General features: G+C 40.2%; 1 protein-coding gene across 1 annotated transcript in view; it reads left to right on the top strand.

Annotated features, from left to right (window-relative positions):
• Window positions 1–6751, top strand: part of COG6 (component of oligomeric golgi complex 6) — a 149672-nt gene extending 142921 nt beyond the window's left edge. Inside the window, exon 19 of the mRNA XM_038573155.1 lies at window positions 6651–6751. Within this exon, the coding sequence (XP_038429083.1) occupies window positions 6651–6654 (4 nt within the window). The 3' untranslated portion in view covers window positions 6655–6751. The remainder of the gene's footprint in view (window positions 1–6650) is intronic.
• The last annotated feature ends 10115 nt before the right edge of the window (window positions 6752–16866 follow it).

Raw genomic sequence — 16866 nt, 5'->3', positions numbered from 1 at the left:
AATCAAAATCACACTGAAATACAACTTCATACCCATTAGCTTGGCTGTTACTGAAAAAAACAGAAAATAAGTATTGGCAGGCTTGTGGAGAAATTGGAGCCCTTGTGCATTGCTGGTGGAATGTGAAACTATGGATCTGTTGTAGAAAAAATTATGGTGACTCTTCAAAAAATTAAACACAGAATTACCATGTGGTTTATGTGCAAAAGAAATGAGATCAAGCACATGAACAGATATTTGCACACCAATGTCCACAGCAGCGTTATTCACAGTAGCCACAGGTGAAAGCAACCAAAGTGTTCATCAATGAATGAATGGATAAGCAAAATGTGGTGTATATATATGATGGACTATTACTCAGCCTTAAAAAGGAAAACATTTCTGACACCTGCTACTATATGGATGAATCTTGAATGCTTAGACACAGAAGGACAAATATGATTCCTCTTAAATGTGGTACCTGGAGTTTTACCATAAAAAATAAAACTGCCTCCAAAAAAGAGTCAAATCTAAAAAAAAAAAAAAAAAAAAAAAAATTCTACTAAGTTGGATGACCCTTCAGCTTCCTTCTTTTCCTGGAAATCTCACTCCTGGTGGCCTCTCTCTTCTCTAATATGGATTCATTGATCTCCAGGGACCCAGTGGTCATTCAGGGATTTCCCTTCCCAGCTCTGTTGTTGGAACCGCTGCTTCCCTAATCTATGTCTTGATTTATTCCCTTGTTTTGGTGGACAATATTCTCTGTGAAAGGATGCGTGGGTATTAAATCTTCTGAGTCATTGCATGTTCTGGGATGTCTTTATTTTGCTCTCTGCTGAATTGCAATTCAGTCTTCCTCTGAATACTCAAGGCATTTCTCCCTTTGCTTCTAGCGTCCAAGTCAGTGCTCTGTAGTTATTCCACAGCAGCCTAGGATCTGGATCTGGATTTGATATCTGATTTCCAACTTAAATATTGTCTCCCTCAGAGTATTATGCTGAGCAAAATAAGTCATTTGGAGAAAGACAATTATCATATGGTTTCACTCAAATGTGGAGGAAACAGGGTAGAGGTAGGGGAAAGGAGGGAAAACTGAAAGGAAGTCATCAGAGAGGGAGAAAAACCATGAGACTCCTAACTCTAGGAAACAAACTGAGGGTTCCTGGAGGGGAGGTGTGGGGGGAGGGATAACAGGGGGATAGACATTAAGGAGGGCACGTAATGTGATGAGCACTGGGTGTTATACATAACTGGTAAATTACTGAACACTACATCTGAAATTAGTGATGTACTGTAAGTTGGCTAATTGAAAGAAAGAAAAGAGAAAGAAGAAAGAAAGAAGAAAGAAAGAAAGAAAGAAAGAAAGAAAGAAAGAAAGAAAGAAAGAAAGAAAGAAAAAGAAACAAGAAAATTTTTTTTAAGATTTTATTTATTTATTCATGAGAGACACAGAGAGAGGCAGAGACACGGGCAGAAGGAGAAGCAGGCTCCCTATGGGGAGCCTGTGCAGGACCCGATCCCAGAACTACGGGTTACCACCTGAGCGGAAGGCAGACGCTCAACCGCTGAGCCACCCAGGCGTCCCAAGAAAGAAAATTTTTTTTTTTTTTGAAAGAAAATTTTTTTTTGAAAGAAAATTTTAAAAAGAAAAAAAAGATTGTCTCTCTCTCTCCGTGTTTTTAAAAAAATTAACAAGATAATTGGTGAATATCATTCACAATGTTTTCTCCCCGTTTACCTGCTGGGTTCATCCTTTGCTCCTTGATATGCCCAGGAAATTGTTGGAACTCCAGAGCTAAAACCTGACTGTATAAAAGGGGTGTGTGGTAAAATGTCCATAGTCTAGTTTTCCCTGATATTTTGTTTTATTTCAAAATAGTGTTGGAGTTGGAATTGCTGTTCATTTCTCTAAAAATATAAAAGTACATCCCCCAAAGAGCAAAACATCAACTAAATAAAAATTCCTGTTGGTTTGAAAACTTGGTCAGCTATTATGTGTCACCTTCATATTTTCATTTTAGACTATTATTAACCAAAAGCCAGTCACTGCAGAGACTAGATCCTCCCCCTTCATATAGCATGACACTGTAGGTCAAGAGAACATATTTCAAATTTCGTTTCACTTTTTTGTTGTGTTTTGTTTTGTTTACTTTGTGCCTTTGTATGTGTTCCTATCTAAGTGTTTTCAGTTTTTAAATAAATATTTAAGACCCAGATCTATATTTGGATGCATGCATAATCAACATCACCTTCAGTTAAAGCTTCTGCGTTTTGCAACAAATGGCAGAAATTGACCTTGATATTTTCCAGGAGGACAAATTCATAAATATGAAAACAGAAAAGAAAATCCTGCACTAAGATAGCAAATGACTCAGTGCAGTTTCTGTAGCGAAATGGAGAGAATTCACAAGGCCGGCACACTTATGAAAAGTACAATAAATTATATAATACCACAAATCAGCACAGATAATATGAGCCTGTGCTTTTTCCTTAATGCTAGCGGATTTTATGTATCTGAGCTCTCATGTGCTTCACCTTCAGTGGGTTTTGTTCCTAAAAACGAAACATTCTAGAAAGACTCCCAGGGCGAATCTGTCATTTAAAATCCTACTTTGCTTTGTTACAGATGCTTTGTGTGGGAAGGAATAAAACCACCCTTGTTTTGTTTTGTTGTTTTTTTCATGTAAAGAGAGAGTTAGAGAAAACACTGATGAAGGAAAATCTATAAATAGCATTTTTTAAAATGGTCACTGTTTAACCTTCTTGACTCGGTAAACCTTGATAACAGAGCAGCTAGGCTTTAGACCAGGAGGTTGGTTGGAGTTTCATCAGGCCTTAATTTTTTCCAACGTATCCTTTGACAAGTGTAGAAAGGGTACATGGCTAAGCAGAGGAAGGGGGGTGTAGTGAAGGAAAGAATTAGGGAGCACTAAATAGAGACCTAAGGTGTAGTGGCTACACGGCTGGGTTCGGGGATTTTCCCCAGGAGGTTACACTTGACCTTCTAGGGACAGGCCAACTCCCCACGCTCAGCCTTCCCTCCTTACCTTCCCTGCAGCCTCCCTGGCAGATTCAATTTGTTTTCACCCCCGTATACTCCCTGGACATCCACCCCATCTTCCTTGTCCCTCCTTAGGACTTAGTAGAGGCTGGGCCCAATACTTCCACTGCCCTGTTACTTGGTACTCCTCAAGGAAGGTACTTTTACAACAGGCTTAGTGCACAAAGGGAGGATATATGTGAAAAACTACATGATGAGTATGGTACAGGTTCATTGTCACATTCTATACCTCCAGCTAACTGTCCTAGGCAGGCATTATCATCTGTCAAGGAAGTTAGAGAATCCCATCCTAGTCACTTCAGTGCCCCATATGACACCATATGATACCATGTCCCCCTGGTCCAAGTGGCAGGGTCTTAAATCCTTCCAAGGCCAGTGGTTTCTAGTTCCTAACCTGAAGCCCTCTGAGCGTTCTATTGCCTCTGCTTCTTATCCAGTACCTCCTGCCACCCAGAAGAAGGATGTCATGTGCCTTTTGTTCCTTGAGAAGTTGTAGATGACGGCATTTAGGGAGCACCCACAGGACTTGCTGGTCTTGGTCTGTGACAGGAGAGAACATTTCCCTCCACCATACTTTAGGAACATGTCTTTCCCCTGATGCTCCCACCCCTTTTTCCCCACCCCCAATTGCCCAGGAGCTTAGGGCTGCTGGTAAGGTAGTTGGATAAGAGTCTCCCAAATCTCAATAGGACATGCTCTTTCCATTAAAATGGGAAGCGCTGATTTTGTGAAATGAAGGTAAACCAGCCAAAACCTCTGTGAGACCCCAGTTAGGCATGCATTTATAATCTTCCAGCAATCTCAGTGTAGCCTGGTGAATGTTTGTATGACAGAGCTGATTTTGCAGGCATAAGCCACAGCATGAAGCCCATCCATGTGTCTGTCCGCTCCTCACCCACCCCACTCCCAGCCACCAGATTAATTTGGCTATGAAACTTTTGTGTTCATGTACCAAAAGGTCACACTCAAGGGAAGAGGCCATCCCCCACTTCTGCATGGATTTTCTGTGTGGCCTCCTTTAAGGATCCCAGAGAACATGCCTCCCATGTGCCAGCTATACTGAGGCAGAAGCAGAAAGGTGGTAACTTAGACAGTTCTGGCTGTGATAACAGAATACCACAGACTAAGTGGCTAAATGACAACAGATTTTTTTTTTTTTCACAGTTCTAGATGCTGGGAAGTCCAAGATCAAGGTGTGGGCAGATTCAGTTCCTGGGGAGAGCTCTCTTCCTAGTTATGTGCTAACAGGGCAGAGAGGGAGAGGAGAAAGCAAACTCCCTTGTGTCTCTTTTTAGAAGGATACTAATCCCATCATGGAGCTCCATCCTCATGACCTAATTATCTCCCAGTAGCCTTACCTCCACATATTATCACAATAGGGATTAGGGTTTCAACATAGAAAGAACATGTTCAGTCACAGCAGGTGCAGTGGCACTGGAAAGGGTCCCCGTGGTGCTGGGCCCTAAGGGGTGATGGGTTGTAGTGGTCACAGCAGTGACCCTCAGAGACATGGTGGGAAAGAGCTCAACAGTGGATTTCAGAGGCAGGGATGAGAAGCTTCATTGCAGCTTTTGGAAATTGAGGCCTGGGTAGTAGATGGTCCTAAAGAAGGCATGGGTGGGAGAGAAAACACAACTGCTGTGTATCCCACAGAGGAGCCCAAAGAAATGTAGGTGAGAATGAATGAGCCCTGGGGATTCCTATTTATAGTTAAGGAACAAGTGGAGGTCCTGCAATCATACATGTAAACATGAATCAGCAAAATAAAGATTACTCATGTTAATAGGATTCCATTTTAAATCTTTGGCTGGTGTTGAAAACATGGTTTATAGCTATCAGAAAGAAATGCCAACATTCTTGATCTTCACAATCCTTTAAATTGGGGAGAAAATAATTGTTTTTTGTATCTATATGAATCCATGTTTGTGGCAGAAAGGGTCCCATGAGTTTTCTGGAGTTTAATCCCAATCTGAGTATCCAAGTTGGTGGTTTGAGACCCAGCTTAGGAATGTATGATATTTGAGACACCTGGGTGGCTCAGTGATTGAGTGTCTGCCTTCAGCTCAGATCGTGGTCCCGGGGTCCTGGGACTGAGTCCCACATCGAGTTCCCTTCCCCTTCTGCCTATGTCTCTGCCCCTCTCTCTCTGTGTCTCTCATGAATGAATGAATAAATAAATAATAAATAAATAAATAAATAAATAATTAAAAATTAAAAGAAATGTATGATATTCATCCCTCTGGACATATGAATGTTTTCCTACTAGCCAACACTATCTCAAGTCATCAAAACCAATAACACAGCAATTGTACATTTCCTGTCACTTTGATGTCTGCTTTCTGCCACTCCCAGGTCCTCGGCAGGCAAACTTATTTCACAGTTGTCTGTTCCAGCCCCACGTCTCTGCATCTCACAGCTCCTCCATGTGTCATCGGCATCTTCTTTGGTCCCACTCAGTGTGGCTCCCTTATTATACACCAAAGCCCTCTGCTCATATAATATTACTCTTGAAAACTGGACTTTTCCAAAATGTTCTCGGATCAACTTTTAAGTCAAATCTCTCTCCTTGGGTCCTTCTTAAATCGTCACCATTTGTTTCCACCTGGCTATCTTCGGGGTAGATGTGCTGCTTATCTATGATAGCATCCTGGGTGAGTCACTCCTTCTTTAGGGCCTGCTTAGTTTTTGCTCGCAATGAAATTTTACCCAGAGTCTGCTCCTAACATAGTCCTATTTGGGAAAGGGTAATTTCCATTTTGTTTCCTCAAGGGACAAGTTTCAGGGGCTGCAAATGCCCCGTGATATTCTTTGAGTTGAATTTGTTCTACTGCACAAAGTAAGTGGGGCTCAAGCTGTAAATGCACTTTGGTCACCTCCAGCTCTTTATGGAAAATGTGCTTGCTGAGTGGACAGAGTTTATGCATGTGCTTGCCCAGTATCACAGGGCATTCAAAGTATCAGACATGCTCCCCAACATCAAAGATTTAGTAATCAGGTTCAGCAAGAAAACCTAGGTGTGGATGAGCACTCCCAAAGATTTGTTACAAAAATTGACCATTTCCATCTCGGGCTGACAGTGCTTTAACACCTTAAATCTCATTGTCTCTGCAAAATTCTCTCCTTTGTGTTCTTTTCTCCCATTTCTTTACTCTCTTACCCTGAATGCCAAATAGAACATTAACATTTCACTGCAGAGTCTGGATAATTTAATAATTTTTTTAGAACTCTTTCATTCTGCCTCCAAAACTTACTCTCTATATGAGCTTCAAAAAATTAATCTTGTACCTCCGTTTCTTTATATGTAAAGTGAGGATAATGGTAAACGTTTCTCATAAATTTTTTGTGAGCAATAAGTAAAAAAAATCAGCGGGAAGAATTTAGCTCAGGGCTTGATACTTGTTGAAAAGTCAATAAATATTAGCTATTATTTGCAGATTAGAGTTACTGTTAACTGCCATCATTACCACCTTATTTGGCCATAGAGGAGATAAGGACCATAGATAACTCTCATTGCCATAGTTCATAACAGTGTGTGTCATGCTTCAAGTATATGAATTGGAACAGCTACTGAGATGCTAGAACTCATCAGTGTGGGTCACTTCCTTTCTAGCTGATGACTGCTTGATGCAGATTCATGAGGGAAGGGAGGACAGAGGAACCGTTCCATGGCACAAATTCTAATGGAAGCTGACCACAGTTTTAATGATGGCGCCAAGTGGCCACTCTTCATTACAGGTATGCCTTGTCCTCTAAACACGAGGGTGCCACAGGGAGAAGAGTTTCCTTTTAGTAGCTTTCATATTAAGTATTAAATTAAATATGTGTTGCTCTTAGGCATTTTCAAAGCAACTTAACATGTCATTACTTACCCATTTGTACGGGTGAGGAAAGTGGGACCCCAAGAAGTGGCTTATTTCCTCTAAATTAAAGCTGAAAGCTAATACAGATATTTTGAAATCTCTACTAGAAAACTCTACCCTGTGATACTGTGACCCTTTCTTTAAGATTAGGTCCCACTGGACATCACTCCCTTCTCAAAGCTATTTCTCTCTCCTCTCTATATTCTCTTTTTTTATTGGGGGGCAGAGTTATCTTATTTATTATTAATATTGAATAAGGAAGATTTAGCAGTAACTGAGAAATAATGACTTACACTATCTCCTTTTGGTTCTGGGATAACAGAAAAAAAATATTCTTTTTTTAAAGATTCTTATTTGACAGAGAGAAAGTGAATGAGAGAGAGCATAAGTGGTGCAGGCGAGCCATGGGTGGGGAAGGAAAGAGGAAGAGGGAGCAGCAAACTCCACACTGAGCAGGGAGACCAATGCAGGGCTCCGATCCCAGGACCATAAGATCATGACCTGAGCCGAAGGCAGAGGTTTAACCAATTGAGCCACCCAGGTACCCCGGAAAAAATATATTCTTTAAAGAACAAAGTTTTAGCATGAAAATGTGTTACATGCACTGAAAAGAGACTTGTTCCTTTTCAGATGTGTGGTGAGCGAAGTTTGGAGTGGATTGTTCAGCTTCTGACACCACTCAGACCCCTTAGTATGTGCCTACCTTTATAATATGTACTATTCTGCATTTTGCTGTTATTGGAGACAAGAATATAAAAATAAGTTAATAACTGAAAAGTTTTAAGAGAGGGACATATATGTGCTATAGATGTATGTATACATGTGTCCATATATATTCATGTACATATAAACATGTTTATATACAAAAATATAAATGACTCTAATAGAATGATAAAACTCTAATCTCTCTCTTCTCTCTCTCTCTTTTTTAAACTATTTTAGACAAATGTTTACTTCTTACTGCACTTTTATGGTTGATTTCTTTTATATTTTAGAGTGAATTTACTACGGTTTTCTGCTCAGCATAAGTTCTATCTGTATGTAATTACTCTGATTGCTACCTGCAAGGGTCTGTGATTTCAGTTGTTTGAGGAACATGGTGCCATTCAGACAGTGTTCAAAAATGCAAATATTCACAGTAGGAATGTCCACAAAAGTCAGTTTCCCACATTATATAGAAGAAAAAATAGAAGCAGAAGTATGATCATAGTAAATTGGTATAAAAGAACCCAAACACTGTAGGGCTGTAGCTAAAGCTTCACAGAGGGAAGGTAAGACGGTGTTCTAGTTGAGAGTTCTCACAAATCAGCACTATAACCTTGACTGCCTCAAACTCTGACTTTCATGTAAAATCAAACCAACAAAAGACTTTCTGTCATATTTTCAGATTTTACTTAGAACATTTTTAGGCAACACTCCCTGATATTTATGATTAGAATGTCTACCTCTCGACACACTTTGAACCAGGTTATTTTTAAGCATCCACACAGATTTTTGCTTTCTTGAACTTCAGGACTTCTGATTTCTGCATGTCAAAGTCAACTTTCCAGCTGTTCAAATCATAGACAGGGGGCAGAGTTGGTCCAATTACTGGGGGGGTGATTAAGCTTCTAGGAGCTGGTGTAGTTAAAATGACAAAGAGGGAAAAAAGAGAGGATCAGAAACACTGGACTCAGGGGCTCCACAAGAACAACCCTTGAGCAGATGACTCCCCTGTGGCTGACGTACCCATTTTAGGGATTGTGAAGGCAATTCCTAATGAGTCAGCCCTTCCTCCTGTTCATCTGTAATAAAAGGAGAGCATTATTTCTCAACCTTGGTACTATTTGCATGTGGATGAGACCATTTTTGGTTGTGGAGTGCTGTCCTGTGCATTATACAATTTTTAGCAGCATCCCTGGCGTCTACCTGTTAGATGTCACCAGTCTCCCCAGGTTGTGACAATAAAAAATGTCTCCAGACATTGCCAAATAGCCACTTGGGTAAGAGAGTGGAGCGAAATTGTTCCTAGAAGAGAAACACTGAAATAAATGGTTGACGCATTTATTCATTAAGATAAAATTTTCTAAATTATTGGCTCCCAAATATTTTTTTCCTCTTGCCTTAGAAAGGGAAATAATAAAGCTTTACACTTATATGACCTCTAATACATATTACATTTTTCTAATGTTGAAATTTTTTATAACATTAGTGATTGCCTTGGAAAGACAACTCATTTTTTTAAAGATTTTATTTATTTATTCATGAAGACAGAGAGGGAGGGAGAGAGAGAAGCAGAGACCTGTGTCTGAGAAGCAGGGAGAGAAGCAGGCTCCATGCTGGGATCCTGATGTGGGACTCAATTCCGGGACTCCAGGATCACAACCTGGGCCAAAGGCAGGCGCTGAACCGCTGAGCCACCCAGGGATCCCCAACAACTCATTTTTTTAAGGATCTGTTCACAGATGATCACAAGACACTTGCTCCCATTATTTTTCTCTTGCCCTTCTTCTCCCTACGCCAACTCTTCCAGAACTTCTATAAGAAGCAAAAGAAATGAAGGTGGCTCTTGCCTCTGTAAGGTTGAAGGAAGGCATGATATTGCATTTTGGGGATATTGCTAGATATGAGAGAAAAGAGAGAAAGCAATACAAGGAGTTATTAAGCCAGAGTAAATTCTAACTCAAAAAGACGGGGAGATGGAGGGCTGGTGATATATACTATTAAACATTTTGGAAGAAGGTGACAATGTCCTTTTTATATATATTTGTCCTGGAGAAGAAGGCACTGAAAACACTCACCCTGGATTTTACAAAACAGACCTCTACAATTTTAGAGATAGTTCTAGAGAAGAGCTCCCATAAGAAATGTGACTCTGGTGGGAAGGAATATTCTATAGAATCATCAGATAACTTTCAGGGAGGAATCAAGAGGAACCCTCCAAAGAACCAGTGTGACATGACTAAGGAACCAGAGGCCAAGAACCCTGATTTTAAGTTCCTTTTTATCCTACGCTGTACCCCTTTATATAATTTTTTTTAAAAACGCTACACGTAAGCTGTTAATATTATGCAGATTGTGCCTCAATCTTTGAGATGAGATAGACATTACTGAATCTGTTTTGGAAATCTTTAAATGGAGTGATCCAGTCTAATTCAGTTCAGTTTATATTGTGGTTTGGGCCCAGAGGTTAACAATAATGAGAGTGTCCTTTGACATTTTCTTCCATGGATATATTTCCTTTGGGAAAAAAAAAAAAAAAAAAAAAAAGCAGTGATTGGATTTGGGTTTTCTTGGTATCATCTGCATTGATTTCTTTTTAATTTCACTGATTATTTTCCTATGTAACACGGTTACCTTTGTCTTGTTCATTAGTTGAATCTTTGTTGCTCCCAAAGCAAGGGAGACCTTTATGGGAAGTCTTTATGTATCTTCCTGCTTCCCAAAGCTTTTAGACAAACCAATCACACCTCTGATACCTTTAGAAATATTCAATTTTGAAACAAGCTTGAAAGTGACAATATTTAATCTTAGACTTTGGCAAGATCTTTACATATTTGAGCAGATTTTACAAATTCCACATGTTTTAAGTGAGTCTATTTATTTCATCCCATCAACATCCTCCCTCAGATCACCCAGAAACTCTGAGTTTTAAGTATATATTTTATAGAATCATGCTCACAACTTATTGCTGAATCAAATTTGGCTCCAGATGACAAGTATCAAAGGAGGGACTTTAATTCTCTTGGTTTTAGCAGAGAGAGTTGTCCAAGTGCTTACACCATATTGGTCTCAAATAAAACAAAAGATGTAGATACTGGCTGAAGATAAAAAATATAACCAGCATAGATTCTTATAGTAACTCCATTTTAAATAATGTTCTTTAGGAAAAAACTTCATGATGTGCCATATATAACATGGACATATGAAAAGCTATCTTGAAGTTTCAGGAAGACTTCTCCCTCAAATTGTAACAAAGTATGGTACTTTCCCTAAGGCCCTTTATTTAAAAGAATAAGGTTTTGAAATATTTTATCACTAACCTTCAAAATTTAGTATGTAAGTACTCTCCAGCATGAATTTGAGCCACTACAGACTCTGAAAACAGAACACCGTGTGCCTGAAATGCTCTGATTCAAGTCCTCACAAAGTTCATAACCTTTTTTGAGAAAATGAAAGTCTCCCATACCAGGGGCTGGAAGGCAAATGTAAGAAGAATCAAATAGCCTTTAATTTTTTTTTAATGAAATAAATTTCCCATCAGAACAGGCCACATCATTTTTCTAGGCTGGTGTAAAATGAACATGAAGGACCCCTTGTTCAAAACTTATTAAGAATTTCAGGATAGTGACAAACCAAGTGAGGAGCTCTTCTAAGCATGACATTTTTTAAAAAAAAGATTTTTTATTCATTTGAGAGTGAGAGCACGAGCAGAGTTGGGGGGTCAGAGGGAAAGGGAGAAGCAGACTCCCTGTTGAGCAGGGAGCTTGACGTGGGGCTCCATTCTGGGCTCTGGCAGGCAGGCACTTAACCAACTGGGACGCCTGGGAGCCTCTATATGTCTCTCTTAAAAATGTCAGGACACTTTTTAAGAGAGACATATTTTTCTTCTACTTACTGAGCCACTCCTTTTGGTTCAGCTGAGTACTTTGTAACTCAATGAATGTCTTTAGTTATTCAGAACAGGTCAGGGAGAGTTCTTCCATGAACGATCTCCTTTGAATGAGGAAATGTGACTTTTGAATAATACTGTAAACCCTTTAACTCAAAACACTTCTAAACCAAGCTGTATTTTATTAAATGTGGCATCATCAACTGTAAGAAACACCATTGTTTACCATTAGGGGGAAAAAGATGCTACTATTAAATATGATGCATCATCCACTGTAAAATGAACAGTAAGTTCAGAGAAATTCCAACGTTAAAGATCTTAGCATCAATGAAATTGTGGATCTCTGTGGAGAGGTTTGCAATGCTGTGAGCTATCTACCATCATCTCCTTATCACATAATGTGAAAAGGCTCTTTTATTGATAGGAATGAGGCACAGAAGGATAAAGAGATGTGCTCAGGTCACATGCCTCATCAGGGATAGGGTGGTAGCTAGCCCATGGGACTGACTCTCATGCTTTCTCCCCTTAGCTTGGCTGCCTCGTCTCTTCGGCAGTGTCTTTCTCTGGGTCAGTTATAAAAAAAAGAAGCAAATGTCAGAAAACCAGAGAGAAAGGGAAAATGTGCACACAAATGTTAATGTTTTCTTTTACTGCATATATATGTATGAATTTACTGTAAATGTGTACTATATATACATCTTATTTATTTATTTATTTATTTATTTATTTATTTATTTATTTATTTAAATGTAAGCTCTACATTCAACATAGGGCTTGAACTCACAACACTGAGATCAAGCGTCACATGCTCTACCGACTGAGCCAGCCAGGCACCCCTCTATGTGTATTTTAAATGAAGCTTGAGAAGCATTATTTTTTGTGTGAGGTTTAATCAATTCATATTTCATTTTTAATTAGTTTCAAGATGTTGATGATTTTGTATATATCACACTGTTGATATGTATGTATATACACATGCATTTTCTCTTTTGGGGGTGAGTGATATAGTTATTTGTGCAGTAACCACCACAAAAGTTTAATGTAGACCTGTACATAAACTTACCCATTAAGATGAATGATAATTCAGTAAATAAGCTACAGAGTCAATTAAGATTATGTCAGGGCTGTCATCTCTGCTTTTATAGTGTCTTGAATGTGAGTGATCTGGAATCGCAAAAGGACTTTGAGATATTTATCAGAAATTATTTCTTCCTCATTAGCATCCACCTTCCCAACAGACACGCACACAGTGCACCCATGTGCCATCTCCTGAAGCCTCCACTGCAATCTTTCTGAAGTTCATTCTGCAATGATTACTGCTTACATTGTTCTCCATAAGAGACGGGCTGTGACTTTAGAGAACGAAATCTTCCTGGCAGCCTTCGCGCCTCACCCCCACTCCATTGTGCTCTGGGAGAAGGGGGACCTGGTTAGCCAGGCTGGAGCATGGAACCGTGGGAACTGGCTTCCACACACCGGATCCCCTGGGTGGAGGTCGCGCTTCCCTTGAGAGGGCAGTGGGGCCAGGTGGCTCAGACACCTCTGGAATTCTAGGGGGACAATGGCAAATGGGCACTGTGGGTTGGGTCTGCATGCCAACGACTAAAGCTCAGACATCCAATACAAAGTACTGGTGCCAAACAAAAACTAATATTAAAGTTGATCCTTGGGAAGAGGAGGGGTAAAAGGAAAAGGGATTTGGAGCAAAGCTGTTGGCACTGTGGCTTTTAAGACTCACACAGCTGAAGACAAATTCAAGTTACCTTTTTTCAAAGACATTCTTCAACCTGAAAGCCACAACTGGTGGAAATCTGCAAATACCTTGGATAACAGTGGACTTAATCAGATCTAGGTGGGGAAAATTAAGCAAGGAATGTTTTAGAAAATCAACTTTAGTCTAGCTTCCTCCCCCTTCTCTTTTTTCATTTTGCTTTTCTCTTGCAACTTAGTGGGAGGGGAAAAAAAAGATATCCATCCTATTATTCCTTAGTTTTCATCTTGTAGTTCATTATCTCAATCAGCATGTCACAGTTGAGTGCATTGATTTCCGAAGAAAATTCCAGCAGGTTCTTGCAGCTCCTGATGAGCTGCGGCTAATCGCTGTAGTTAAATTTTCTGTCATGACCTGAGACGGATTTTAAATGTTTGATTGGCAGGAAGGTTAAATAAAGAAATGGCATGCAGAAGTGATCATATGCTTTCTTGGCTCTTGGGGATCTGGAAGGGGAGCAAGGAGGTCAGAGATTGTGAAACAGTAACCATCTAAGACCAATTAAAGAACAATTTTATCTGAACCCAAAGGGGGTCCCAGCATAATACTGCACATTGATGGAGAGGCTGCAGGTACCCTTGGAATACAGCATCTGCCAGTACAAAAAGTAGAAGAATCAGTCTACACAGAAAAGGTTCCCATCGAGAAGGCAATCAGGCTTTGTGAGCCATGCATTCTATTGTTAGTCCCTGGAGCTCCATGGAGGACTTGGAAATGAATGAAGAGAGCTACCTCCTTATGCGAGCAGCTAGAAAGAAGGACTGGCCATTTGACTCACTGCTTACCTCTAGCTCGGTGCTCTACACTCAATCTCTCTCTCCTTTCAGCCTCCCCATTTGTGAAATGAAAGAAATAGAAACTAATTTACCTCCCAGGGTGTTTCCTAGTATAATGTATGAAAGAGATTTGGAAGGGACAAATAGAGCAATCTGAAGACATTCTGGGCCAGAGTGAAGATCACTTAGCTGGAGAATTAAAGTACATGAGGCTTGAAATGAAAGAAGGCAAGACCCAAGCCTGTAGTGTCCCACTCCTCAAAAAGGAACAGGAATATATAAAGCAAGAAAACAGAAATATGTGGAAGAAGAGCCCCGGGCATCGGATGCCTTGTGGGTGTGGATGGTCGAGAAGGTGTCTGGGAGTCTCTGTAAGCCAAAAAAAAGAAGAAGAAGAAAAAGAAGAACCTAAAACTAAAACAGGCGAGAAGCAAAAAAGCCTCCCATCTCTCCTCCCCAGCCAAATAGATTATTTGAAGTACACAGACAGTTAAGCCCAAATGGTTATCTGGTTCTTCTTGCAGACACATTCTTTTTTGTTGTTTTTAAATATTTTATTTATTTATTTATTTATTTATTTATTTATTTATTTATTTATTCATGAGAGATACAGAGAAAGAGGCAGAGACAGAGGGAGAAGTAGGCTCCATGCAGGGACCCCGATGTGGGACTCGATCCCGGGACCCAGGATCACGCCCTGAGCCAAAGGCAGGCACTCAACTGCTGAGCCACCCAGGCATCTCTTGCAGACACATCCTTAATTAGCAGTTTTTAACTTGGTCTCAGAATATGCAGGATGAGATGGGGTGTGGGGGCCAAGTAAAACAAAGTAAGTCACGGTTCAGAACCATCCAATGTGTCTGCATGGGACGCAGAACAAAGCAGATGTTTCCAGGCCATGGGCATAGAGGCATGTTGGATGCACTTGGGGAAAGTAGACAGGGTAGGTGAGAGGCGCATGTCTCCCTTATTCTTGTTGTCTCTCTGGTACAGTTGGCAGTGGACTGTGCAGAAGATGGGATCAGAAGAGTGTTCTTTGTACTCTAAGGCAAAGGAACCAATGCTCCCTTCCTCTGCCTGTGACAGTACCGGCATTTCCAATGCTGAGCAAAGTGGAATAAATCATTGATTTGGGAACCAACACAGATCAAACCTATTTTCATGGCGATGTGAATGGAAACTAAGCATTCAGGATTGAGGCTGACGATTGTCATTAGGCCTTCTTTCCATTTCAGCATTTGACCAGCCCAGGCAAAGTCACTGGTTTCGTGGTCAGATATCGGGAAGGGCCTTCCCTAGCACAATCACCTTCCACTGAATCTCAAAAATGTTCTTTTCTCGGTCGTACTTGGATAATTTGTGGCCTCCAGGAAGGCTTTGGGCTTGTTCGAAGTGCACATGTATTGGATATTGTATATTTTTCTTTGAAACTCAAGAGGAAAGACCTAGCAGAAAGCAAAAGAGATTTGCCCTCGCCTTCCTGCCATTGTGCCTTTTCTGCACTGAAAATACCACAGTCCTAAGTAGGCACTGCAGGTAGACCCAACCTGGGAGGATGGGGGAATTCTCCGACATCTTTATGTTCTCAACGTATTTTCCTTCTTTGAGTCCCTTTCCAAAAAGAAGAAAACTTTCCTATTTGGATTGGAAGAATTGGAAATAAAAAATGTCCTGGCTCCATTGCACTCGTATCCAATAATACTGAAGAGCAGGGTGGGGGTGGGGGACTGGCGGGTGGGTGCAGGGCCCTGTCTAAACTCCTGGTGGTGCTCATGGCTTAAATGTTCTAGAAGCACATCACCCTTAAATCAAGACGCAGGCACAGGGCTCTGGAAAAGTCGTCCTTGGACACATCTTGGTACCTTTCACTGAAGGCTCATATCTTCCATGACATATGGACATTTTAAGATCTGCAAATAAATTATACTGGGCAATAAAAGGGCTGTCTGTAAGCTCAGAGTTGCAAATGGAAAATTCTGGGGAATCTTCTAAGTTCTCACAATAAAGGAGACAGGGATACACATCATTTCTCTGTGTGTGTTTAGTTTGAGAAAGAAAACACCTATCCCATTTCCAAGGAAAATGGCACTACCTCCTAATTAGCTACCCCTTTATTCCCTAACCACCCCCACCCACCTTTCTCTTTTTCTATGAAATATAAGTGAAGACAACTTTCCCTGGAAGTGAGCCCTAACAGTTTATGCTGCTTATTTGAAATGATTTAAAACAAATATTTTTGTGAACTTTGGAGCCTCAAATTGGGAAAAACTGTTTATAAACAGATACTGACATGGTTGATGACATACTTGGCTCAAACATGTAAGCCTTTTTTCAAGCTGGCCCCCTGAATAGTATTTATAAATGATGAATTTGTGTGTAAAGGGACCATTTCCTGTAAATCAATGTACCTTACTTTAGATTTCAGTTTGATACAAAAAATAAAAAATAAAAAAACAAAAAAACCCTGTCCTTGGAAAATAAGTGGCCTACAAATTGTTTATGATCTTCATAGGAAAAAGCCATATGTTATTTGGGGTGATTTATCTTGACTTTCAATACCTTCTCGGTGGGAACCTGCATTTCTCACTAATATTCCAATTAAACTAACACAGCAGAATAAATCTGGGATACCTGTGTTGATAATAAATGGGCACAGGCTGATTCTTTGGGCGTTTCCATTGTAGGATGCACCCTAATAAAGAAATAATGAGAGATGCTTTTAATGATGCCATTGCCATGAAATGGCTTTTGGTTTTTCCAGTTTCAGACCTTTGCAGAGCTATTTCTGTTATTAAATAGAAGAGAAAGAAACAAGGGCCACTCACCAC

Source organism: Canis lupus, chromosome 25 (genome assembly GCF_011100685.1).
Source record: "Canis lupus familiaris isolate Mischka breed German Shepherd chromosome 25, alternate assembly UU_Cfam_GSD_1.0, whole genome shotgun sequence".
NCBI lineage: Eukaryota > Metazoa > Chordata > Mammalia > Carnivora > Canidae > Canis > Canis lupus.
The sequence above is the reverse complement of the archived record's forward strand: the minus strand, read 5'-3'. Positions and strand labels throughout refer to the sequence as shown.